This window comes from Manacus vitellinus, unplaced genomic scaffold, assembly GCF_001715985.3.
Source record: "Manacus vitellinus isolate BGI_N305 unplaced genomic scaffold, ASM171598v3 scaffold_4_pilon, whole genome shotgun sequence".
Taxonomy (NCBI): domain Eukaryota; kingdom Metazoa; phylum Chordata; class Aves; order Passeriformes; family Pipridae; genus Manacus; species Manacus vitellinus.
The window spans coordinates 430,474-456,952 of record NW_021940604.1 but is presented as its reverse complement, the minus strand read 5'-3'; the positions used below and the strand labels follow the sequence as shown (position 1 = coordinate 456,952).

General features: G+C 41.0%; 1 protein-coding gene across 1 annotated transcript in view; it reads left to right on the top strand.

Moving 5' to 3' along the window:
* The first annotated feature begins 635 nt into the window (after nucleotides 1-635).
* FNDC1 (fibronectin type III domain containing 1) overlaps nucleotides 636-26,479 on the top strand; it is a 41,358-nt gene continuing 15,514 nt past the window's right edge. The window contains exons 1-14 of the mRNA XM_018080198.1: nucleotides 636-837; nucleotides 1,229-1,327; nucleotides 2,030-2,144; nucleotides 3,196-3,383; nucleotides 4,030-4,137; nucleotides 7,466-7,654; nucleotides 8,353-10,698; nucleotides 11,830-11,945; nucleotides 13,726-13,837; nucleotides 14,771-15,151; nucleotides 19,814-19,882; nucleotides 21,792-21,953; nucleotides 23,920-24,150; nucleotides 25,793-25,901. Coding sequence (XP_017935687.1) covers nucleotides 636-837; nucleotides 1,229-1,327; nucleotides 2,030-2,144; nucleotides 3,196-3,383; nucleotides 4,030-4,137; nucleotides 7,466-7,654; nucleotides 8,353-10,698; nucleotides 11,830-11,945; nucleotides 13,726-13,837; nucleotides 14,771-15,151; nucleotides 19,814-19,882; nucleotides 21,792-21,953; nucleotides 23,920-24,150; nucleotides 25,793-25,901 — 4,427 coding nt within the window. The remainder of the gene's footprint in view (nucleotides 838-1,228; nucleotides 1,328-2,029; nucleotides 2,145-3,195; nucleotides 3,384-4,029; nucleotides 4,138-7,465; nucleotides 7,655-8,352; nucleotides 10,699-11,829; nucleotides 11,946-13,725; nucleotides 13,838-14,770; nucleotides 15,152-19,813; nucleotides 19,883-21,791; nucleotides 21,954-23,919; nucleotides 24,151-25,792; nucleotides 25,902-26,479) is intronic.

Below are 26,479 nucleotides of genomic sequence, written 5' to 3'. Positions count from 1 at the left end.
ACCTGACTTGCATAAGGTACCTGTTAAAGTGCTGGATGCTCAAAGGATCCTATATTGAGAGTTTGGGAAGTCAGGAGTTGAAGCACATGCAGAACAGACCTTTAAATATGAGTCTGTTGGGGAGCAGAACCATTAGTGATGCATTTAGGGGAAAGGAACCTGCTTTTAATGTGGATTACTTTCTAAAAGAAAGTTTAAAAATAGTGAAACAGTTCTGTGCTTCATTTTACACTTTAGCATTTGCCAAAAAGATAAGGTACTGGTGTGCTTGAACTAGGGAAAGGGGATTAAAAAAAAGGAAAAGGAAAAGATTAAACAGGAAAGCTACAAGACATCCCCAATTTTTGGAAGGAGTCCTTGTGTTACGGTATGTTTTCACTTTTGGTGTTTTGCAGGAGTCTGTCTGAAGGGCCTGGCAAAAGACACTGAGTATTGTATATCCAGCTTGGAAACTTGCTGTTACTGGAATTTAGTTGTATAGAAGAAAATAAAAAGCTATAAAATTATGCTCTTTATTCTGATGTTAATAGATGTGCTTGTGACAGACATGCATGGACTGCTATACATGTCATGTGCTTCATAATAACTATAGTGGGGTTCGTGTGTGTGTTTGCTTATTTTTTAAAGAGAAGGACATGCCAAGCAGACCTCTGAGAGTGCGTGCCCAGTCTCCAGATAGCAAGTTACCTTTTCGGTGGAAGCCACCTTATGGAGCAGGCTTCAGAGGTCCACGCAGCAGATCCCAAGGTTATGCCCGTGGGTATGGAGAGAGCAGCCGAAGGATGAGCTATGCTCCAATGCCGCAAGAGCGACAAAACCAGGAAGCAAGAAAACTAGGTGAGTTAGAATTCCCTGATAGCACCCAGTTTAGCTAGCACACTTCTGTAGTCCTCTGTGGCTGCTAGGTAATCACAGATCACATGTTGTTCTAGCCATCAAACAGCTTTCTTTCTATAAATGAAAATGCTCCCTACGATTGTATTCTATAATGTGTTTTTAACAGGGAGTAGGGGATTACCTAAAGAATAGGGTAGAAATTGTAGAAGAACTTGATGCTGTGTTAAAGAGACATGAGTGTTAGTTACTCATTAACAGCAGAGGGAAAGGGTGGAGAGAAGAGCCATATCCCAGATTCTCCTTGCATGTGGTGGGACCACTCTAAAACCCATTATTTCTTTTCAATGAAAAGGGTGACAGGAAAGCCTCTGTTTTTCCCCTGCATGTACAGCCTCTGAGTCAGTTCATGTGGTTTCGCTGCCATCAAGGAGCTCCCAGGGACGGAGCCAACCTGTCTATAGGTCATCTTTGACTAAAAGAAAAGTCACAGGTATGTTTCTTTCACATCTGCTGTCCATGAATGAAGACAATTGGATACAAAGAGATAACTTTTTGATTTTTAGACTGCAAGTCTTTTGGTGCTGGAGCTGCTAGGTTTTTCTCTGTGTGCTACAGAGCTTTATGGATGTCTCCAATTGCTTCTTTAATTCAAGCAGGATTGATAAAGTAATGATTTTTTCATTCACTTTTTTTTTTTGCCTTGTATACCATAAAAAATTAAATGTTGAATTCAAACAACCTGTTTGAAGCATAAAAGATGCAGGAATTCTCCCTTGTGAAGAATTTTTTGGAGAAGGTTTTATTGCTCTTCAAAATGAAACCAAATTTTAAAATCTCAAAATTTTTTATAAGTCAAAATTTCTGCTCTCCAGGCAGCTCTGGCAGTGAGTTTGCCAGAAATGATGAATATCAGTATGTTAATAAAACTTTTGCTGTAAGTGATAGTTTGGGCACCGATAGAATATCGAAAGACTGTAGAATATATTAGTACTCTGGTCTTTTAGGCAGACAACTAACAAAAGAAATGATGTTTCCGTGGGATACCATCAGTAATCAATCTACTTGGTTTCCCACTCGTACTTGTAATTCAGCTGTGCTGTGTGAGTATTATAGTGTCAGTTGAAGACATTTACTGATTTTTATGAGAAATCTAATGTTGTTATTGATATGCTATTCTGTTTTGCCATTTCAGAGGAGGAAGAGGTGGAGGTGGCACACGACATAACTGTTCGAGTTATGTCCTCTCAATCTGTGCTCGTTGCTTGGACAGACCCACTGTACGAAAAACAGAAGGTTGCAGCAAATAGGTAGTTAGCCCTGTGTTTTTTAAATGAATACTGAAGGGGAACTGCTGCTAACACACTACTGAATGCTTTTGCATTTATTTAATTACTGTTGGTTATGAGAATAATTTAGCTTGCCTCCCAGCACTGTTGTATTTAGAAATCTGAGTAAGTGCTGAAATGTTGCCAGCCCCAGCTGTGGGTATTTTGCAGTTCAAATGCTGGTATGTCACCATGGTCAGCAAATCCCCGCGTGTCCATGGGGAAAGAAGAAGTGGGGAACAGGGCACAGCCCACAGAGGTGAGGTCTTGAGTTGGATTGGCAAAACAGACTACAGCTTTGAGACAATCATACTGTGGATGAAGGAAACATCACTGCAATGGGAAAGACACCCATCATGGCACCCTGCATCCTCTAACCTTCCAGAAGGCCCATGCCACTGAGGCTGAGCAGGTCAGGGGCTCCTGTGGGTGAGAGAGCTTGACTCACAGCAGCATCCCACAGCAGATGGAGACCACAACAAACAGGGAAATGGGCTGGAAACTGCCAAAGGTCTGAAAGCACTGGATTGTGTTGCTCAGCTTGGGAACACCAAAGAGCTGTGCAACCTCGTGTGGTAATACCCTGAGGGTCACAGCAGGAAAACTGATAATTTCAGATATTCTCTGTTTCCTTGTGGAAGCAACTGTCTAGGCAGACATGTGGGAACCAAGCCGGTTCTGCTCTGGGAGCAAAGGGCTCCCAGCCATCCAGCCGTGCTCACGGCCATGAGATGGTGGTGTGGAGCCCTCTGTGACTTCCCCAGGGGAAAGAGGGTATTTTGAGTAAGAGTCTTGAAAGAGTGGTCCGTCCTTTGGGGTGGAAGGGATCACACTCCATTAGAAGAAGACAAATGTGTTTATTTAAAAGATGTTGGGTTTTCGTGGTGGTGGTACTTTATTTTTTGCAATTTGGTAGGTTCCTCAGTAAGCCCCAGCGGACTAGCTGAGGGCAAAGCATCGCCATCCCTCTGTGGTTCTGCTAATGCTAGGTTTCCACAGGTGAATTTTTATTTTCTTGTGTTTCTGATCCCAGGCAATATAATGTTCGCTATCGGGAAAAGGGGGAATCAGCAAGGTGGGATTACAAGCAGGTGTCCAACCGGCGGGCACTGGTGGAAAATCTAGTGCCAGACACTATGTACGAGTTTGCCATTCAAATCTTGGAAGGAGAAAAGGAAGGCAAATGGAGTGTGTCTGTTTACCAACGGACCCCAGAGGCGGGTAGGTATTCAGAAGGTCTGTGGGGTAACACAGGTCTTAGGATTTGAGCTGTGGAATAGGGCTGACTTGAGGGAAAGTCAGAATAAGTGGTTGCCAGGGGCAGCAGAGGGTTGGGAATATGGGAAAAACCTCAGTGCTGCTGCCTGAATCCCTGCAGTAGTGCCCTGGAGAGCACACCAGACTGCTCTTGCGGTATGACAAGAACAAGGGGTATTTCTGTGGAATGAGTCAGCACTTTGCACCCCTGAAGCTGGATGAGCCCCTTCAGTGGGAAGAGCAACATGTCTTCCGTCCCACTCTGTGGGCAGCAAATTTAAATCCTCTATCCACCACGGGGAAGCTGTCAGGCCCCTTTGGTACAGGGAAGTGGTCCCTAACAACCAAATTACCATGTCATTCCAGCTAAGCCACAGTAGCAGTCTTGTGCAGACATCCTGTTCCTAAAAATATGGAATAAAATTTCACTATGGTAGTCTGAGAGAGAGATGTAAACAGAGGCATGCATGGGCCTGAGTCATGTGTGTGCTTCACATTTATCTTTGAAATGGCCATATAGTAATCTCTGCTATGAGAAGATGGAGCAAACGATGTGTGCTGTGTTTGTTTACCTTTCTTATTGCCTCTTCTGCGTTTGGCTGTTTCACAGCTCCTGCCAGTGCACCTGAAAATTTGGATGTTTGGCCACTAAAGGGGAAACCAACCTCTGTAGCAGCATCCTGGGATGCTCTCCCAGAGAGTGAAGGAAAAGTCAAAGGTGAGTTATCAGTATTGGTTTCTAACTCCCTCAGGAGCTGATCTTCTCAAAGCCAGACTGCTACCCCACAGTAAGCTGGAACATTTGGTGTGCCAGGATTTTTTCACTTGTTAATGGCTTATACCCAAGTAAGATTTTCATGCTTCTAGCCCTGAGTCTCCACAGCACCACTGAGAAGCCATTGTCACTCTGTGACCTGCCATTGTGCCTGGGATGTCAGAGAGCTTTCTGGGGTATCATGCATGCACATTTTACCTCTTCTTCCATTAATAAACAAGTTGAAATGGAGCTCAAGAAGGAAGTTTCTGGAAGGATTTGTAAGAATTAGGTGAAGAAGGAAAAGTTGGGTAGTTGCCAAAAAAGTGGGTGGGCTTATGTTCTGATTTATTTCTAGTTTATCATGGAAGGAAAGCCTCAGCTTTAGAAGCAAGCACAAGTTGTATTTTCAGCAGATATCGTGCATAAATTTTGTGTACTGCAGCATTATTGTACATAGTCATAATGATAATTTGTCAGTGGTTATGTTTTTGCATAGTATTAAAAAAAAAGCTTTCTGGGATTTTTTTTCCTGTTTCCCTCTGAACATGAACAGGATGATTTTTTGGCCTCTCCTGTTCTTCAGTGGTTGACAGGATTGTGTTCTCAAATTACACAAGTTTTTGGAGGTGCCTTATCAGCGCCGTAGCTTCTCAGGATTTAAAAACCAATGACCTGGAGGAAAATATACTGTGTCTGCATATAAGACCCACTCCATGTGTTTTCCAAGGCGGTGATGGAATTCATTCCTTTTTGAAGTCAGTAGAAGTCTTGCCAGTTACTTCAATGGACCTGCAATAGTGTCCAAGAATTATTATTTCTTAAAGTAGGGTCATGCAGGGACATTATCTCAAATTTGAGATCTGCTCCTAATTTTGAGCACTCCGTAGGCCTTTGTGCATTTTTGTCTGCTAATCATTAGATGATTCATTCAAGACAATAATTTTAAAGATACCTAATATTCAAGGGCTGAATGCTTGTATGTGTTTAATACATTGTGGTTTTTCTTGAGTATGAAGTGTTACAGGAAAGGCCCAATTTTTAAACTAAATAAATGACAAGATATTTTTACTGGCTAAATAAAATCACTGAATTAGCACTTCATGGTCATTTTGATGGCACGTAGTAATCAGGAATTTTTGTCTTTTAAGTCTTTTGGTTTTCAACCCCATCCTTATATATTTATGCCACATATTAAAATTGTGGGAGAAAATGTCCTTCAGTAGCTATCTGAGAGTTATCAGAAGCTACACAAGTGTCTCTGCAATTAAAGTAACACCTGTATCCTAGAAGAAAAGAGAAAAGATTCAAAGCTTACCATGTCTTCTAATACATTGATTTATTTTTCAACTGAGAGCATTAAATGTATTTGCATATAAAATACTGATGAATTTTTTTCTTTATTTTGATGAACTATGCCTGGCTTATTTCTTAACACAAGGAATATGGGCTCATTTTCAGAAAAAATACGTTTCTTCTTTTTAAAGATGCCATTATGTTCCAGAGTTTTTTCGTCACGGTACTGTGATTGCTCATGTGTTGTTGGGTTTTTTTGTGTGAAGTTTTTGTGTTTTAAGCTGGCAGCCCTTGAAATTTATTATCAAAACCCTGGTTTTGTCCAATACATCTTACAGAGGATTTGAAAAGAAAATGAAGCCTGCAGATGTCTGAGATCTTACCTGCAGTTTTTGGGGGTATAATGGGAAGATTCCTCTTCATGCCCACAATTATTCCTATAGGGGTGAAATTTGTTTCAATACAGAAAGCTAAGAAAGGGCACAGGTATCACAGTAATCCGAAACAAAGGTGAGAGCAGGGCGAGTTTCTTAAGTAGCAACAAAACCTTGCTTTGCTCTCTTTGCCATGGTGTTTGGCCCTCACTATAGTTAAGCACGGTATATCAGATTTTGATTTTGTTGTACAGATATGATATTGCTCCCATTTGGCAAATAAATCCACAGTGATGTTATTTTTTGGTAGAAGTATCTTTTCTGAATAAGAACCTCAGTCATCCAGGCATGACTTTTACCTGTAGGTTACAGCTAAAACTCCTTTAAGCAAAGACTCTGCTGGAAATATTTATATTTGACTGCAGTAATATTGTTTCCAAGATTAAAGTAAGTTCTTCAGTGTTTTCATGGGGATGTCCCTCAGGCTCCAGCACTGCTGAGAAATGAATATATGGCCTTTGGAACTGGTAGAATTTCACCACAGTGGACTGGAAGAACTACTTTTGCATGACTAGGGTCTTACAATAGAGTGCAATTATAGCTGTGTCAAGAGTGTGTTGGAAATTAGGATCAGAAAGTAATTAATAGCAATGAATGATGTAATCTGATTTTAATACTGATGTTTTGAATGATAGTTATGTGAATACACAGTTTTATTCTTCTCCCAAATAATTTCTGTGGAAAAGAAAAAATTTTAACATTCTTATTTGGTGGTGAATATAGCTACCATCAGCAATGCAGTTGTGTGTTGTCCACATTGTGAGCGAGTTATGTTTTAGAAGAATATTCTCTGGATCACGTGTTACTCATTGCAAATACCTTAGTAGCTAGTCATTAAGTTCAAAATTTCTCTATTTTTTTGGGAAGTATACAATGTGCTCATAGTCAGTGAGCCATAACAAAACAGGTATTCTGGATCATAGCGATCTGCACTACCTAGCGTTCACACAGTCTTTCAGACTAGATTTCCACAAGTAGTAGGACAGTGCATATTTTCACGGCAATGTTCATACATGTTTTTTGCCTCCAGTGCATTTTCTCTCCATAGATTTCCTCTGCTATTTCTGATTTAGAGCACTTATATTTTTCAGAACTCATTTTTTTTCCCTTTATTAGTTGGTGTCCGAAACCAAAAAGCAAGGTCTCCTGGTGCAGCACACCAAACGGCGCAGGAGTTGTTGCTATAATTTTCTCATGTCCCCCACACCTTCTCTGGAAGTGCGCACGGATGTCATCCAGCTCCTCTTGATGACAGTTCACCCCGATGGGCATTGTTGCTTATGTATTTTTTCAAAGGTATAGCTCACATATTGTCTCAGTGATTAGGTCATTGATGTGATTTGGTTTTGTCTATTAAGATGAACAAATGTTCAACTTACCTACATATATATGTATATATCTCTCTCTCATGTCTTTATACTCCAGCTGTTGACTCGGCGTGCATTGCTAGTGTATTAATTTTAGTAATGCACGTTCTAATTCATCCTACCCATACAGTCTGTCCGCTGGAAACAGGACTGTTTTCAGTTTCCTCCTTCCAACCGTCTGCCAAATCATTTCAGAATACATTCTTTCATACGCCCCGGCTCTCAAGCCATTTGGAGCAAAGTCCATCACCTACTCTGGAGCTACAACATCAGCCATAATAGATGGTCTTCAGGCCGGGGAGCGCTATATTTTCAAAATTCGTGCAGCAAACAGGAGGGGACCAGGTCCTCAGTCTAAAGCCTTCAGTGTCGCCATCCCAGCAGGTGAGCACCAAGCCAGGAACCAGTTGCGTGTTCGCCCATTCTTGCCTTGGTCCTGGCTGTGTTAATTCTTACTGACTTAACTCCTGTATACTCTATCTAACTTGTGGGATTTTACTTCCTTAATACTGTTTCTATTAGTTCTTTTTATTACTGTATTGTCCAAATAAGTGTTTGTCACTCTGCAGCAGGTAAAAGGACATCTTATGAACATTTTAACATCCTAAATAAATGCATGCCATATTCCATTTCCTGCATGGCAACACTATGTACCCTTGCTATCCAAAGGCTTTGGGTCTTTGCAATGCTTTGGGTCTTTGGCTGCCCTATTCCTGAGAACTCCTGCTTGAAAGTCTCGAAAGTCAGAGTGTTTTACTCAGAATATTTGCTGGGTTAACTAAAAATGGGGTCTACAACCCTACATGGGATAATGCAGCACCATGCCATCAACATGACTAAACTCTGCTGAAGATTTGGTTTCACTGAAAGATGTTTTACCCAAGATACAATTATTCCATATAGGTACCTTTCTACAATCCAGAATTTAACTTAGCCGTACTGCACAACCTGGTTAATACAGAAACAATTGTTGTCTCATATTCTCGTAAGTTGTTTTGTTCTTGCTTCCTGAGTGGTTTCTTCTCTTGGTCAGTTTTTTGTGCATCTTCTATTGTGAATAAACACTTTTTTTCCTCCCCTAGATGCTCATGAGGATTCAGTTGCTCAGCAAAAGACAAATATTCAAGATAATTCAGAGGCTAAAAAAACTGGGAATGCTGGCTCATCTTCTCAGTCTTCTTCTGTTTCTTCAAAAGCCCAGCCATCACCTTCTTCTAAGCAATTGTCTGTTCATTCACCTAATGTTAGTGATAAAAAGAATCTTCTTTCTGAATATAAGAATAAAATCTTGACTCGAGGGGTCTTGAGTAAATCTCAGTTACCTTCTAGAAAGACAGGAGAGCCGGAACCTGATCTCCAGTCCACTGAGGTGACAGATGATCACGATTCTTCCCAAGAAGCTCCAACATCACCACCAAAAGTGCAGGACCAGAGGCGGAATGTTAGACCCTTGTCCCCTGGTCGTCCAGTTCACCCTGTCCTTTCCTCAGGGAGGACCTCTGTTCGAACCCACGCATCAGAAGTGTCACGCCAGACGAGCACAGAGAAACGTGAGCCACCAGCGGTGTTGCCATCCTCAGCACAACATTCTTCTGCCTTGTCTGTTCCCAAATACACAGATAACGAAACAAAGCAACAGAGGCAAAGTAACAATAATGTGCCTTCTAAAACCTCTTCCCATCCTCTGCCTGCCAAAAATAATGATCTTGTGGGTAATGAGGAAGAGAAGCCAGACCCCATGCTGGTGAAACTGTCTTCTAAAACTTCGGACCCTAGTCGCCTGGCTTTGCCACCGAGTCGGCAATCTGCGGTCTCTCATGAGGTTGTCTTAGGTCGTCGCAGTGGGTCTGACTCTCTAGGTCTGTCCAAATCAGCAAGTTCCCACGCTCATGATAGCCATAACGAGTTTGACAGTGAAGAAGCAGAGGACAGAGCAGGACAACCGAGTTCCAGGTCACAGCAAATAAGGCTATCCTCAGGCTCCAGTTCTCGCATGCGGAAGGATTCAAAATTGGCTGCAGTGGCAGTCTCATCTAGGTCTGCTATTTCTGATCACACTTCAACTCACTCTCACTCCTCTACCCGTTCCAAATCCAATGGAAAAGATGTTGATAAGAATCATAGGGCGGACTCACAAGATCAAAATCCCTTATTTCCTTCTCTACCCTCTTCCAGACAGTCTTCTTCAGCAAGCTATTCAAAGAGAAGAAATCCTCAGGTTGATTCTGATTCTCAGCTCAGAGAGACACATGGTGAAAAATCACCCCACTTTGACTCAGAAGAACAGCAAAGTCGAACAGCTGCTCCAGAAAAGCATTCTCTTTTGCAGTCTTCTCTTTCCAAACACAAGCCTGAAGAGCAGGACAGTCAAGAGGTAAAAGAAACTCTTGTTCGATCAAAACCAAGTGTGTCATTGTCTAGAAAGATATTCTCTTCTCATCTTCCAGTGGAGAAGACCTCCCACTCAGAGCCTTCACAGAGGGCACAAACCAGTCCTTCGTTACTGCATTCAAGGGGCCGGCGCCTCCCATCTCACATCTATTCCCAGAGTAATGAAGATTTGCAGGAAGATGATGATGAGGATGTAACAGAGGGCAGTGACAGAGCAAGCAGCCACTCTGTGTTTCCTAAAGAGGTGTCCTCTTCTAGGGAATTACCTTCATCTTTCTCTCAGGGAAGTTCATCTCAATCAAAGCAGCAGCAGCCAGGTTCTCAGGTACCTTCTTACAAACCAAAGCATATCCAGCCAGGCTCCAGTTCTGCCAGTGATACAACAAAAGACAACCAGTATAATCCAAGGTTGTCATCCACTTCGAGACAAGCTCGTCCTTCATTACCTACTCGCTCAAGGGTTGCTATGAGAACAGCATCCCAAACAGAGAAAAAATATGGTCTATTACCCTCAAAAATATCCAACACTGAACTTCCTCAAAAAGTTCCTTCATCTTCTTCATCTAAATCTCATCAGTCAGTTTCTAATGAAGAGAGTGATTATTACAGTGAATATGATCAGAAAGAAGTGGAAGAGAAACCCACATCTTTGGCAGCAAAACGGTCCCCTGCTGTTTCTAGAGGTAACAAAAACACATACGATGACACTACTAGCAATAAAAGAAAATCTATGGACACTCTTCTACCTCACAAAGTAAGTTCTGAAGAGGAAGAGATGGAAAAAGCTTCAACATTAAAAGCGGCTTCTCCTGAATCACCAGGAAGCTCTGCCATAGCATCACGTATTACTCAGTCCTCTAACAAGCATACCCCACCTAAACCAAGCTTTGTCTGGCCGCATTCTCCTGGAACTACCAACACACACACTGTTTCTCCAACAGTTTCTTCTTCCACTTTGTCTCCTCGTCAGCGACTACTGAACTCCAGGCTACGGAGCCCTTCCCAACGGCAAGTTGTCAGACCTCCTTATAGACCAGGTATCTTGTCTTTGTTGTACTAGTCTCACTAATTGTGTTTTTCCTAAGGTCAGCAGTTAGCTGAAAACTCCTCCATCAGAATACAGGTTCAGTTATTTAGTATAACACACTGCTTTTTATTTTGATGGTTCTCAGGGAGCTCAGTTCTTGAGGACATTGTCTGATTGGTGTAATGTGGTGCCCCAGACCTTTTGTCCTGTGGTCTGATCTGCACAGGATCCCATGATCCACAGAGGAGATGACAGAGTTAGGTACTAAATTGGAAAAAGGACTGTGTTCCTTATTGAGCAATGAATTCACTGAATGCTTATGGAAAGAACCTTTGTACTCAGGGTATGACAACCCCTCAGGTGCATAGTTCTTCATGATGGGGATTGCTAAAAGGCCTGTTCTGTAGTTCTGTAGTACTACCTTGCCCATGTCTACACAGTGAGGTGTTTCCTCATGATGTCCTGGCATTCTATGTTTTCTTTAATTAATTTTTAAACCACTTTCCTCTTTTTTCTAAATGACAGCTCAGGGTTGCCCATATCTGTTGAGGACTCTGCACATCACAGTCAGGCCATCTAACACTTTTATGACTGTGATTTACCCCAAATTAGGGACTTGCTTTCTGGCAGAATATCTGATGACCCAGGGTAGTAGAACAGAAGGTCCGCTACACATCAAGGTGTGTCACCTGTTGATTCCTCATGTCACATATGAAGAATCCCAGACAGTTTCAGTGACTTTACTAAGTAGAAATAGTTTTTCTTCCTCCCACTTCAAATATTTACAAATATCACAAACATTTTAATGACTGTAGTGTCATTGAGAAATATTGACCTGCTTTCTTAAAAAGAAAAGAGGGAATAAAGAGACCAAATAAACATGGTAGAAACAAACCATGGGTGTTTAAACTCTTTAAGAAGAAATAATTCCAGATGCTTGTGTCAGCTACAGGGATCTGACGGTGTCACAACAGTTACTCCAAGCAGAAATGGAGTGCCTGGTGTGCAGAGTGTGGTGAGGGCTCTTTCTGCTCTCGTTTATGTTCAGGTCAGTCAGAAAATGCCTTTACTTGCAATTTAAAATGCAGTTTGTAAGTGGCACAGCTTTCTTCAGAATAGTGTGTTTTCTTCTATGTTTCAGGTTACAATGGCAGACCAAATCTTACAACGAAAAATGGAAATGGAAAAATAATCCCTGGTAATAGTGGAAAACCAAGTGGACAGAAAGTAATCAATGGCCCTCAAGGAACAAAGTGGGTAGGGTGACCTTCTCTCCAAATTCAAGATGCTTTGGCCTTTTATAGTATTTACATTTTCATTAAGAAAAGACAGGCGAACAGTGCCATCAGTCAATGAAGCTGTAAAGTGAAGTTATACTTACTGGTCTAGTTTCCAGTGTTCCACTGAAATCTAATGACAAATTCTGGATTTTGTTATTTTAACATTTTAAATGTCTGATTTAAAGCATAATGACTCAAATTTTCAACTATAACATTACTCCCATAAATTTACTGATTTAATGAAACATTTTTTCTTCGAAGTCAGTGGGACTTACACTCCCCAGTGACTCAGGGCTTGTCTGCTGTGCAGTGTGAGTGAGGACTACTGTGAAAGATGTGTTCAGCAATGCTTCTCCCAGACTCGTGCCTCAGGTGGAAGCTTGTGAGCAAGAGTATTGAAATATAAAGTTACTCCATAAGTTTCACTATGCTTTAAATGCACATATATAGATATTTTTTAAGTATTTTGCCATTCTTACAGACATTCAAATACCTCTTTCCAGAGATATTTGCAGAAGAGCTCAGATGCCATTGATAGGAAAGCCCCACGAGCTGGCTACATGCCCAGACCTTGTCTTTTAAAATCCTTTCCAATGAATTTATAAGCAAGGAAAGCAGGGAAGAAACTGGTGCTTCCTGCATGTTAGCCCACATGCTGAGCAGTAGGAGACTGTGGTCAGCCTCCCTGGCATTAGCAGAGCTGCTCGCACACGGCATGACATATAAAGACATTTATTTTATGGCCACTTCAATCTCACCGTTTGCATAGAGGAACATAAAAATGCATCAGCTTTGTCACATTCAAGAGGAGGCATTTTGAAAAACATGCCCAAAGCCCTTTAAATAGACTCCAGAAAGTGGGCAAGAAAGGTCCTTGAGTGACCATGGGGCATCTCTCTATGCTTCTTGAGAGGTAGGCATTGCTGCAAGCAGGGCAGACACCTTGTAAAGCAAGAGGATCTATGCCAAATCCAGGACCTAGAGGGCTTCAGAGACTGAGCTCATGATCTGATGTCCTTCCTGCTGCAGTCTTTTTCTCAACACCAGATGTAAGTCTAGCTTGCCAACCTGGTCTGAACTGTTGGTCATGTCCTCTTCCCATTTTCCTTCCAGCACTTAACACCTTTTGCATTTTTGTGTTTTGTGGCTCAGCATCTGTTACCTCAGGTTAAAATAGCATAAGCTCTTTTGGGTTGAAATAGCAACACGGACTGGATTTTAACTGCGCTAGCTCTTGAATTCAATCCAATCTCTCAGACAAATTTGTTTTATGAGGCAGAGGCTTTTCTTCAGTCTACTGACCAAATTAAAACCTGAGCTACTTTGTTTTCACTTCCATTTCAATATAAATTTACTAGTTTAATTTTTCCATTTTCTTTGGTTAGTAGACATACTTTTAAATCCCGTCTTCAAAAGGATTCAGGGTCATACTGAAATAAGTATTACAGGAATCCACCTTAGGAGTCATGCAGCCCAAGAAAATCAAGGGAATTGCTCTTTTGCACATGAGAGCTACATTAGATGATATGAATATGATTGTGCAGCTCTGGAGCCCAGAGATTTTCTGGGGATTTGCTTTCTTCAGCCGTGATTTTTCAGTGATTGCTGTCAATTAGGCCCTTAAAAGGCCCTGTGTGTTGTAGCTATTCCTGAACATCACACTTAGTGTATAAATTTCCCCAGGATTTCTGTTGCTGTGACATTTCATTACACCTCCTCTTGTGCTAGCTAAAATTGAGTCCATCTATTGCTTTTAGATTGTAGATCTTGACCGAGGGCTAGTGTTAAATGGTGAAGGAAAATACCTCCAAGATTCCCAAGGCAACCCTCTCCGAGTGAAATTAGGAGGAGATGGACGTACGATTGTTGGTAAGTTACAACTTCCTTCTTACAGAAAAAACATTTACAGTTTTTGTACCTGTAGTACAAGTCTTTAAACTGTTGACTGCTTCAAGCCTCATGCAAGCCATTTGGATTTGCTTGTACTCAGATCTCCATCACACAGTCAGCACATTGCAGGACCTGGGAAGGCTTTGGGGCGTTCTGTGGGGTTTCAGAGTATGAGGCAGAAAGAATTTCTCGAGTCCATCTTACTTGTATCAGCATTATAAAGAAATGCAGAACTTAGCCAGAATAAGGATTGATGATTGTTTATATCTTTGTATATATAAAAATAATTATTTCCCACTGCTAGCACTGTACCAGCCATATGGATGTGTTTATTTCATTTTTTCCTCTGAAACTGACCACACACCCTGTGTGTGATCTCTGAAAACACTGCTGTTTGCATGTCAGTCCATCTGTATAGATCTCTTGAATACAAATTCAGTGGCTATTCTTAAACTGCTTATCATGAATATTTGCAGTATCCAGAATCTGGCACACAAGTTTATCTGCAGTGACAGCATCTCACCAGCTCATCCCAGTTTTTCCTTGCACATTTGACATTAGGGAGCAGAATATGGGTTCATTATACCTTTCATCAACAGTTATGAGAGTGACTTAGATTAAATTCACTGTCTGCACATTGTGATTTGAAGTGAAACCTCCCTAGAGTGTTTATCAAACAGCGGAAAAAAAGTGAACACCACTGTGGTTTATCTGAGGTTCTTCTGAACCATTTTCCAGCTTCCTTAGCCATGACTGTTTCCTAGATAACACCCTTCTTCTCTGTCAGTTTACTTGCAGGAAGCTGTATTCACACTGTCAGTACTCTTGTGGTATCTACTGTGATAAAACACCCTGCTATAAGACCGAAATGGATTAATGATGAGATTTTTCAGCTTTGTTCTTTTCTCCTAGATGAAAACGGGGCCCCAATGGTGAGTCCTGATGGGTTACCTTTGTTTGGACATGGCAGATTCAGTAAACCTCTAGCGAGTGCACAAGATAAACCAATAATAAGCCTTGGAGGAAAGCCTCTGATTGGTCTTGAAATGGTTAAGAAAACAACCACTCCCTCAACTACTACTACAACAATACCTACGACAACTACCACAACAACTACTACAACCACTACAACAACTGTTGCTACAACAACCACCACCACTCCCGAACCAACCACCACTGACCCACCCACTGAGAAACCAATCCCAACCTGTCCTCCAGGCACCTATGGACAGTATGATGATGAAGGCAACTTGCTGTTGGGGTTCAATGGCCTGCCAGAGTGCAATGCAGAAGGTAATTTCCTTTTGTGCTGTTTTAATTTCCTTGTCTGTGCTGTTTGTACAGCGGAGTTACACAGATGTAAAACGGGAAGGAATCTGCCTCTGAAGACTTTGGTCCATTTGATAACGTAGGAGCTGAGATTAGAGGATATAAAGAAGGGTTTGGGTGTTAAATGCTATTCATTGGAAAATTCCAACTTTCCCTAAAGCTGAATTTTTCTGTGGAAATACGTTGTTTTCAGCAGATTTCTTACCTTGTGTTAGATCCACTCCTAATGCATGTATTCACTCACAGGAGCACAAATGTAGACAGTAGTTTTGTGGACAAAGCAGTCACATATGAGGTTTTCTCAGTCCATTTCAGGCCAGGGAAGGACCTGGAGGCACCATACATTTTGTCTATTTTGTGTTCATTTATCACAGTGAATTCTGAGAAGTCTCTCTTTTGAGCTGTGGTGGAACCAGCATTTGCAAAATGAGATTCTTGTTCTCTTGCCAGCCCTTGGAGATAAAGATTGTCTAGCAGGAATGCAGCACAGCACAAATGAAGCTGGTGAAAGTCAACTTTGACTCTGCACAGATAAGACAGAGAGTTGTACACTAATTTCTTTAGAATATGAAAATACAAACCAGTGTTAGTGCATGTCACTTTTTCCCTGTTGCAGTTATACAAGCTTAGGATGTGGTGCCAAACTGAAATCCAGAGTAAACACATATAAATGCACTAGTCTTTGGGTGTTGAGCCTGTTCCCCACTATGTTTTATGATTTCCCCACCTGAGTGTTGCACTGCAAACCAGTTAGATGCTTATTTTGCAAAACCAGATCAGGGAGCCTCATACCCTTACCCTTCCCATTTGTAGGTAATCCCCAGTTCAGTCTACTAATGGGCAGAATCAGCAGCACAGCCATAATTTAAACAGCATGTTGACCATCAGGCATCTGCCAACGGCAGTAGCCAGTTGTAATGTGTAGTGAGCTCTCTTTACCTTTCCCCCATACACCTGTATCTCTTAAGCCAAAGTAGATTTACAAGTAGGTCCTGTAACCATGGCCTAGGAAGATGAATGATCACTTTGAAGAGTGCAGCAATATGGAAAGATGTGGTTTCAGCAACTCACAGTGGGTCTAAGGATGGAATCTTTGGAGAGGATCTCAGAAGCAGAAAACAAAATTCCCTTACCAGCTGCCCTGGGTAACGAGTCAGAGATGTCAATGCCTTGTGCATGTGGAATTACAATGAGTTATAGTGTTAATATTTATGTAAGCATTAACCCCATATTTGACAGTATGTATTTACAGAAGTCTACTTGCATGTGCACATACGCATGGATGTGTAAGCACACAAATGTATGTATATAAAAATCACCATCATTGTTACATATTTCTGTGAAGATTTTTGCTCTTCCCTTTGGTGCTTTCATAGTTCTTAATTGTATTTACAAAAGTGTTACAAATATTATTATATATGGTCACTCTCGTAATTTCATATTTGCCTAAAGGGAGCCTTGATTTTTGGTAGAGTCCCTTCCACACCCCAGCTCCTTTTGCTTATCTTAAATATTGATTATATCATGTAATGTTTCCTCTCTTTGGTCTGTGCTGTTTGTTACCTGGAGGACCTCTTCTGAGAATACAGATTATAAGAACAGTAAGAATTCGTGAAATATGGCTGGGGTTAAGCTGAATGTAGGCTCCAGAAGCTGAACAACAAAAAGCTTTGCAGTATTACTTTTAGCAGAATTGTGGGCTGTGGTCTGGGGAACTTTTATGTGATTTTATGAACATTTAAAAACATTCTGCTTGGGTTTTTTGCCTTCTACCAGATGAGCTTGCTGAATCCTTGAACTTTGTAGAGGCATGAATAAAAACTAAGTTTTTACTCAGGCTGTGTGTTCAGTGAGAATGGCCCTTAAGTCACTTATAAACTGCCTGGCATTTTGACAGTATGTCTGCAAATGCCTCACAGTGGAAGACTAAAAGGACAAGATGGTACTGGATTTCTACTTCTCGTCTGGTATATAGTTGGAACAGTATTAGTCTTTACCTGGCGATTTTGAAAGCTTCTCTGAAGAGTCTAATCTTTTTAGGTTTTTTTTAATCCTAGTGACCTGCCTCAAGATTTGATAACATAGCAAAACAACCTGTCTGTTCCACAGAGGAACTTGCTTGAAAAGAAATCATTGTTGTTGTATTTATTTAATGATGGCTGTTTTTGTTTAACAAGTGAAGTTATTTCAGGAGCGATAAACAACTACTACTTGAATTATCAAAACAATTATTGCAGTTTTTACTTGACCATTTCCAAATTATGTTTTTATCTTGTCTTTCCCTTTAATCTGAGTCTAGAAATTATTCCAGATCATTTAGTGAAATACTCTTTCTGCCAAAGCTTGATATTTGTTGCTAAGTGCTTTACTCACAAACAGCCAGGGGCTGCAAGTGCCAAAACCCACCGCCAAATATTCTATTCAAGCTTTGGCAAATGCTCTTACTTTCTTACTCTTCTGCTCAACCCAGCAGAATTTATTGTCAATGTTTCACTAGATTCAGCAGTCTCTAACTTTCAAGGAGGAGTTTGGCCACACAAGCACGATTTACCAGTGAAATCAATGAGCTAAACTTTATTCATATTCATAAACTCACAAAGAAAAAAACTGATGAAAACTTTACCACGTGCTACGTGTGATAAAATCAAGCGATGGATGCACAGTCTGCTGTCCTTATAGATGTCAAAAGGCTATGACAAGTGGCCATAGGAAGACTTAGCCTCGTTTGTTACAGGCAGGGTTCACTCAAGAGCTTCAGTGAAGGGTGATGGAGCAAGCTGCAGAACTGCAGCTGGTGTATGTACAGAAAATAATAAAATGCGAGGTCTTTTGGGAAGTACTCCTATCGTCATCATTGCACAGCTAATGCTAAACAAGCACAGACAGTGAAGTTGAGTACAAAATAGAAAATCAAATTTGGCTTTGCTGGATTGTAGGTAGGTGAAAGACTGACTAGCTAATACATGTGAATGAGCTGAAATCTGGCCATGAAAGATTTCAAATTTCTGCATATCTGATCCTCTTGTTTACTTGGATTTAGTCAGACAAAGCTGAGCACATACATTATAGCTGTTGGTTGATGCTGGTCAATTGTGATGAGATCTGCAGAACTACTTTGTGACTGACTACCCTCAGAGAAGTCAAGTGACTTCCAAGGAGATCATCTTCTGAAGAGTGGCTGCAGAAGTCTACCTTAAGAAAATGTCAGTTTCTGATATATGAAAGTTTGACAAGGATTAACCCATTTCCTGTGTTTTCAAAGCTTATTTTGGCATTGAAATCACACTACAGATTTAAAAGAAAATTATTGTAGGAGAAAAAAACCAGTCTTATACAATTATTGTTTATTCTAAACAAAAAAAAATCTGCAAAATGAAAATGTGTAATTCAGATTATATTTGTGAAATATTTAACATTGGCAGTTGAAATTTTGCACTGTGTGTATTACTGGGTTGGTGAAAATAACACTATTACTTTCATATTGAGTGTTACATTACCAATTTATGTGAAGTGTCCTGAGGTCAAAGCTGTCTCTCACTTGTCTTTGTTCACACACTGGCCACTCCCAGCATTTCGTTGAAGACTTCTAATGGTGCCTGCAGTGGGTTCCACCACAGTGCTTTTGCTTTGTTTGCGTGGCTTTTTATGACTATTCTGAGCTTTGTGTATTCTTTCACTTCCCCTGAATAATATGTGGAGAAATGTGTCTCTCGGAGTGTGCAGGAAAGCCTCCAGGATTCAACAGATGAGGTACTTGATGGTTGATATATCTAGTGCTGGATTTATGACCTGAAGAGATACTGAGATAATATGAAGGAATAGGCATCTGAGAAGTCTTTTTGTGCATTTGCATTATTTTTGGGGTGGATTAGGAGTGTGTTATTGATGTGCACCTCATAATCATCCATTCTTGCTATGCTTTCATTTGCATCATGGAGCAATCTTTGTGTGCACAAGCTGAATTCCTGTTGGATAAAACTAAAGCAGAAGAGTGCTTCAGGATTATATGTATGTGGCCCAACCTGTAATGGGCCTTCATTCCGCAGGATCAGACTAGAGCTAGTGCGAAGTAAAACCCCAGAAAATCCAGCACCAAGTACTTCATTCTACACATTCATTTCTTTTGGGCTTCATTAATTACAAGCATTGACACAGTCTGTAAATGTTATGGCCCTGTGGGTTGTTTGTTTTTTATACCTCCACAAAAATATTTAGACAGAAGTATTTTAATTGCTTGGTTGTTTTCTTGTTATATAATGTTTTCACATTTGCTGTTCTTGAGACTATAAAATATTTTCAAATCCTGACATGAGTGTTACATATTTGTTGGCAGCCTACCTTTGGTCCAGAACCACTGCGGCCTGGGGCAGAGCTCCTGGCAGGTGCATTACTCTTGATTTTCAGTAGCAGCCTTGAACCCATTTTCCCCCAGCAAAACTCCTAGCTACTGCATTTAGCTGCTCATCTGTTATTCTAAATAGGCAGAGCAGACTGTCACTGTGTTATTTGGAAACTAGGCAGTTATCTTATTTCTTTACAAATTAACTGGCTAAATATTTTTATATTAAACTTTATTCCAGAAGTATTTTATTGAATTCTAAAAGCGTTTTTTTCTTTCTCCTTCAGTAGATACATTCTCGGGACTGGATTCAGATATGACAGCAACTCCAGAGGCATATGTGATATATGATGATGGTACTGTTTAACTGTAAATAGACTGGAAAAGTGGCATGTTTGGGGCTGGGGTTTTTTCTGTCTTCTTTCTCTGGAATTGGGTTCAAGGGGGTAGATTGGTGACTGGGGGCTTAAGCAAGGGGTGGTGAACTGGAAGAGTCCTGCATCACATGTGAAGTGAAAGGGTGCAAAGTGTTTCTGGACATGAAAGTCCCTTTCTATCGGTCCTGCAATCTAACAGGAACCTGTTGAGGAAATAAATTATAGTCAGAGCTGGGTTATACAGACACTGCTTCAATCCTGAATTCACTTCCTCTGGTACAACTTATAACTCCAGCCCAGTCAAAGTCAATGAACTCTTCTGAAATTGAAAATCCAAATAGTATCTGATCCCTGGAAACTTGAAATACCTTAGTGAGTTTTTAGCACTCTACAGCACTATGAATATTTTTTTGCCTTTTTTTTTTTTTAATATGTAGTCTGTATTTAGACAATTAAATATGCTCATACTGAATAAGATCACCTACATATAAAATAATTAATCTGCTAAATTCATGTAGAATTTCAATCAAAGAGATTTGAAGTTAGATGAAAGAAGAAGAAGGAAATATTTTTTAGTTATACTCATGCCATCTTGATATTATAATCCAGGACACACAAAACTCAGCTGAAGATGAAGCCTCAAGTCCCAGCATTTAATTATAAGTTTGCACAGGGAATGCAAATTCTCAATTCCTGGAAATAGCATTCACTTTCTGTCATCAGTGCTATCTAATGTTCTATCCCTTTTAGTCCTCAGACTTGTGCTTCTACCCGCATGTAAGTACAGACCTCACTTAAACAAAAAGCTCTTTTAGTAGAATTTATGGCTCTAGAATAATGAAAGTTTTTTTTTTTTGTGGTTGTAGTGCCGAATCTTAAGTCAAACCAACAACAGAAAAGCACTTAAAAAGGGTGTGCAGCAGCTGAGCGGAAGATATCATAGACGTTTGAGCTTTTAATTCTGATCACTTCACACTGAGACCGACATTTAGAATATGAGGAAGAGAGAAAGAATTAAAAACTGCACAAGACCTACATCGCATGTTCCTTACATCCCCATGAATGCAGAATATCCTCAGTGCGCAGGTCTTTTGCCAGGCTTCCTCTTAGGTACAGGTCACCTGCAGAAAACATATGCTTTAGCAGTTTAGCACAAAATACTCAAAGCCATGAGCCAAGTCCCCCAACCTGCATGAGGTCATGGCAAGGATGCCAAATGCTACTTTCCCTTCATTTTGTGTGTCAATCAGGTAGCACAGTAGCTTTTCAAAGAGCACTGAATTTAATGGAACTGAATATCAGGATTCATGCGGGCCAGTTAACCTTCCTTAATGGCCCTAAGTGGGACCACAAATGACAAGTACCAGACTCCACATCTCAAGTTGCAGGAGGGTTTAAGAGCAGTATGAACCACCTGTAGTGGTTTAAAATAACAATACAGAGTTAAGAGTTTTCTTCAAGAGCCATTTTTTCACTCCCTTATCTCCTTCATTTGGCATCTGAGGGTTTTGGCCAGGGATTCAGTTACTATGCCATCTTCTCTTGGGGGTTGTGAAGGGAGGTAGCAGATGCTCATTCAGGATGTTGTATGAATACATTTGTTTGTTGCCATTCTATTTAAATTTGTGAGTGAGGTCTAAATCAGCAACAACATTATTATTCAAAGGCAAAGACTTTGTGCTCCGTCCATTAGTTTGATAGAAGCCATTGCAAGGCTGAGGTGCGACCAACCTCCACTTGGAGGCCCATAAGGAGTGTGCAGCAGCTAGAGCAGTGTATGTTGCACTCTTTTGAGACTGTGGCTGGTGACAGAACTGTTTCCTTTCTCATACTTAAGCCAAAATAAGATGAAATATGCTAACATTTTCATTTTATGTTTCCTCTGAAGACTACGAGTTTTTTGAGAGCACTTTGCCACCAACCACCACCACTGTAACCACCACCACTGCTTCTACAACAACAGAATTGGAAGTTGTCTATCCGGAGACTAGTGTTGTTGGCACTGGCCCTGTGTCAGAATATGATATCGCTGGAAAGAAGCGGTTCACTGGTAAGGATGCCCTTTGGTTTATGTAGCTTACTACTTGTACTGCAAAGAATTCTTGTTCTAGCAAGGTCAGCCCTTAAGCTGAGACCGTTGTGCAAACACATCCATCAGACTTGTGTGTGGTCCTTTTAAGGACTGCCACTTCAGAAGCCCAAAGAGCAGTACCTTGTTCCTCGCTTCTATGCTTGGATGTCTATGTGTGGGGACCACTTTTGTTCAAACCTTTGTACTCTTTCAGTGTGAATGCTCTGCTTTGTGATTTGCATCATATTCAATCTAGATGAAGTCAGTAAGAGAGCAAGAGTGTCTATTCCAGTTCTTTGTTCAGCTTAACTGCATCAAACTTCACACCAGTAGTTCAAGCAGTGCAAGTCTCCATGTAGGTGTGAGTCTTCCTCTGGGGGACTTAATTCTTTTCCACTGACCCACGCAACCCCAGTGATTTCATCCACCTTGCACAAGCACGTATGTCAAAGGTGTGCTTCAAAGTCAAGTAGTGAAGGGCATTTTGAATGTGAACTTTGCAAAAAATAGATCCAATAGAGATGAATTTGATTTTGCTATTTGTATGTTTGCTGCATAGAAGGAATTTGGTGAAGGAACCCCTGATACATTACATGAGCCATGAGGCTGTCTCCTGTGTACACGAGCTATTCCAGTGTGTAGGTTGTTGTTGCAGGACTGACTTCAGAGCTGCTCTCCTTTGTCAGAGAAGCAGCTGGGGGCCAGAACAGAGGGATTTGGAGATTGTAAGGCACTGCATTCCAGCCTACACCCCAGACTGGTGACACCCCCTCCAGCCCTTTACATACCTCTGGAACTTGAACTGAGGTCAGATCAGCTGCTGACTCACCTGGCATTTCAGATGGGAGTTCAGGGGATGGAGAATCATCTTTAATCCATGCATTGCCTTCCCTTCCAATATCCACAAGTTTCACGCAGCTTAGAGTGGAACTCTGCTGCTTCAGTAAAAATTTGTTTTTATATATGCCAAGACTTTTTCCAGTGCATCTTCAGTTTCCCCATGCAAACAATTTCATGATGTTTCTATTCCTCTCTCTCACTGACAGTGCTTCTTGATTCATTTGGCTAAATTTAACTTCATTGCAAGATCTGGAAAAAATTCCTTTAGGGCATGAAATCCAATAAGATAAACCAAGAAACGTTGGTTTATGAACATTTCAAGGCACTAGGGAAATAATATTACCATTTCAATGAATTGTATTATTGCAACTGAATAAACATTTCCAAAGTAAGTTTTATAGTCCTTACTTTGAATGTTACGGTGACTTTCAAGGCAATAAAAAGATGATTTAATCTTTTCCTGAACTGAAGTGCAATTCCAGTCAGAATAAAGCTTTTAAAAATAGAAGTTACAGGTTGGGAGCACGTGCCTGGAAGATAGAGACTCATGACTCCTGGTCCCTTAGTACCCAGGGGACCACAACAACAATACATTTAAACTGGTTAGACTTCACCTTGGAATTAGTCTTCATATTGCCTTTGTTGTTTCACTCCAGCTTCAGATTGTTTGTGTAAGAACCAACCCACCTGTAAAGTCTTAGATGATCAAAGGCCCTGTCTGTTCCTATGTGTGGAAAAGCAGAGTTTGGGTGACATTTTCATCCTACCTTCCAGAGCAGCTGGAGGTAGCGTGTAGAGAGTCCTGCAGTCAGACTGCTCTCTTCTGCTTCTTCTAGCAAAGACAATCCTTCTGTCTTTGCATAATTTTGTACAATTGTGAGTGTGGGGTAGACCTGAATATTGGCATCCCATTCCCCCTGCTCATCAATCAAATTGACTTTGAACCATGCTTTGTTGGCAGCAGTCTTTGGGCTGGAAGGGGAGGAATTTTAAAATGCATCACAAAACTTGACTCTCTTCTTTTCAAGAAATTGACAGCCTGTGTGCTGCTCTATGGTACCTAACAAACTGTTAACTAAATGCCACCCTTCCTTGTCTTTTCCAGCTCCTTATGTGACCTATCTCAGTAAAGATCCAGCAGCCCCATGTTCCTTGACAGAGGCCCTGGAGCACTTCCAAGTGGACAGCCTTGATGAAATCATCCCTAATGACTTCAGAGAGAAAGATCAGCATCCCCTGAAAGCCCCTCACAACATCACTGTCGTGGCAGTTGAAGGCTGTCATTCCTTTGTCATTGTGGACTGGGCTAAACCTGCTCGAGGAGACATGGTAACAGGTACTCTCCCAAGGTTGCTCTCCTAGTGGTGTAATGGAGAATTATAGAACCGACCATGTTGGAAAAGACCTCCGAGATCATCAGGTCCAACCCTTGATCCAACACCACCGTGTTTACTAAACTGTGGCACTAAGTGCCACATCCAGTCTCATCTTAAAAACCTCCAGGGACGGTGAATCCACCACCTCCCTGGGCAGCCCATTCCAATGTCTGATTACTCTCTCTGTAAAAAATTTCTTCCTGATATCCCACCTAAACCTCCTCTGGCACAGCTTAAGACCGTGCCCTCTTGTCCTACTGTTGGGGAAAGGTTTTCTTAAATGACAGTTTTTAAACTGAGCCGATGTCTCATGACTCTGATGTTTCACTGCTCTGCAATTTTCTGAGGGAGGTGAGCTACTTCGTGAAGAGAAGGGTCTCTCCATCAACCCTCAGTGCCAGACTGACCAGCCCGTGTTGGTCCAGATATTTCGATTTTGGCACTGATTTTGTGACAGTGGTTCCGAAGGCATCACGTCCTACCTGCATGGTAGCTCTGATAGTGCTTTGCTCAACTGAGCACTTCTTCCTCCAGGTAGTGGCCTCAGCACAGGCACCTCCACAGCCTGCCTTTGGAGCATCTTTCACACTCAGCTTCAGTCCGTTTCAAGCAGACAACCCAGTCTGGGTCGTTCCTGGGTCCTGAGTGTGGCTGCAGGAATGGTCTGCCTGTAGAGGGGCTTCTGGCATGCTGATCTAGTCTGCTTTTTTTTTTTTTTAGGAAAATAATGTATAAAAGTCAATTATCTTGGAATCTGTGGCCCAGGCTATGCTTAGCTTGTTTTGCTGGAATTTTGCTGAAATATCAGTCTGACAAAGTTCAGAGATGGGGAATATATTAAACAAATGTATTAAATTAAATCTCCTTTAATGTCTCTAGACCTTTTGAGAGCCAGAGAAAATCCCAATGGACTTTGAGAATGAATCTCAAAAGTTGCTAGAAAAACACTAGAGTAAATAACCAAAATATTTTAGAAATTAATCCTGTTTGTCAGTGGACCCAAAAGATTTGAAGTGAGCATTTCAAAAGGCCACTGCTTTGGTGCCAGCATCCAGTTTTGGAGGATCCTCGCCCAGCTCTGCAGCTGACACCATAGCAGAGGGATGAGAACTGGCAGAACTGAAGCAGTGATAATGACTGGGAAGGGAGAAGATGGCACTTGAACAGGCTGTGTGGTATCTTTCCCACAGTATTTCATTATTCAAGACTGTTGAGATAGTAACTTAATGAGCACAGTTTGTATAACTTCAGGTTTTTTCCCCAAAAAATCCTCTGGTATTTCTAACTATATTAGTCTCTGCACAGTCCATGTATCACTTAAAGCAGTGAATGGATTGCCTCTGTCATCTTTTTGCCTTCACTGTGTTTTAAATCAGAATTCACACCTGGATGCCATCCTCTGATGTAATGCTACATCATTAGCTAATGACAGGAAATTCTTACAGCCTGGAGTTTTCCAGAAGAGTTAGGCATTGAATCACTTCCATATTCAAAGATGTTTCTACTCCTTTTAACCCATAGAATTCACCATAACACCTAGAGATATCATTTACTTAAAATTTATTTAGAATCCTCACAATTATTTGTCTTTCCTATTTACAGGCTATCTGGTATACAGTGCATCCTATGATGATTTTTTAAAAAATAAGTGGTCAACCAGGACTGCAGGGTCTACTCATTTGCCGATTGAGAACCTGAAGCCCAACACACGGTAAGGATTTGACCCACTCCTTTTCAGCTCTATTAAGGAAGTAAAACAAATTTTGAGAATTGTCAGTTGTTTTTCTTGGTCTTAGTGTAAATATTTACACGTGATTTAGATTTTAATCAATCTGTTTGACAGCAAATTGCTCTATAAACTGCACAACTACTTACATGATATCTTTACCATATTAACCCTGGAGCAGATGACTGTGTGTACATGGGTATGTATTTGTGTGTATAAAACCACATATCAGTAACAGAGAAAATCTTATTTTAAAATGCATTTTATAGTCTTTTGCATAACTGAATCAAATGTTGGGGGGGGGGGAAGAGTATACTAAAATATATTCTTGATGTGATGTGACCTTTCCCCACATACTGGTCTGGTCAAGATTTGATACCTGAGGACTGGTGAGGAAGTGCTGCCCACTGGTCTGTTTTCACTTTTTGTTCACATGGGTTGTGCTGGAAGAGAAGGCTTGGTGGTATATAGTGAGGCTGTGGTGATTGATCAGAAGTCAGTTTGGCAGGAGATTTAGGTCTGCATCTTGCAAAAGATCTCAATGAAATGGTAGAACAAGAATG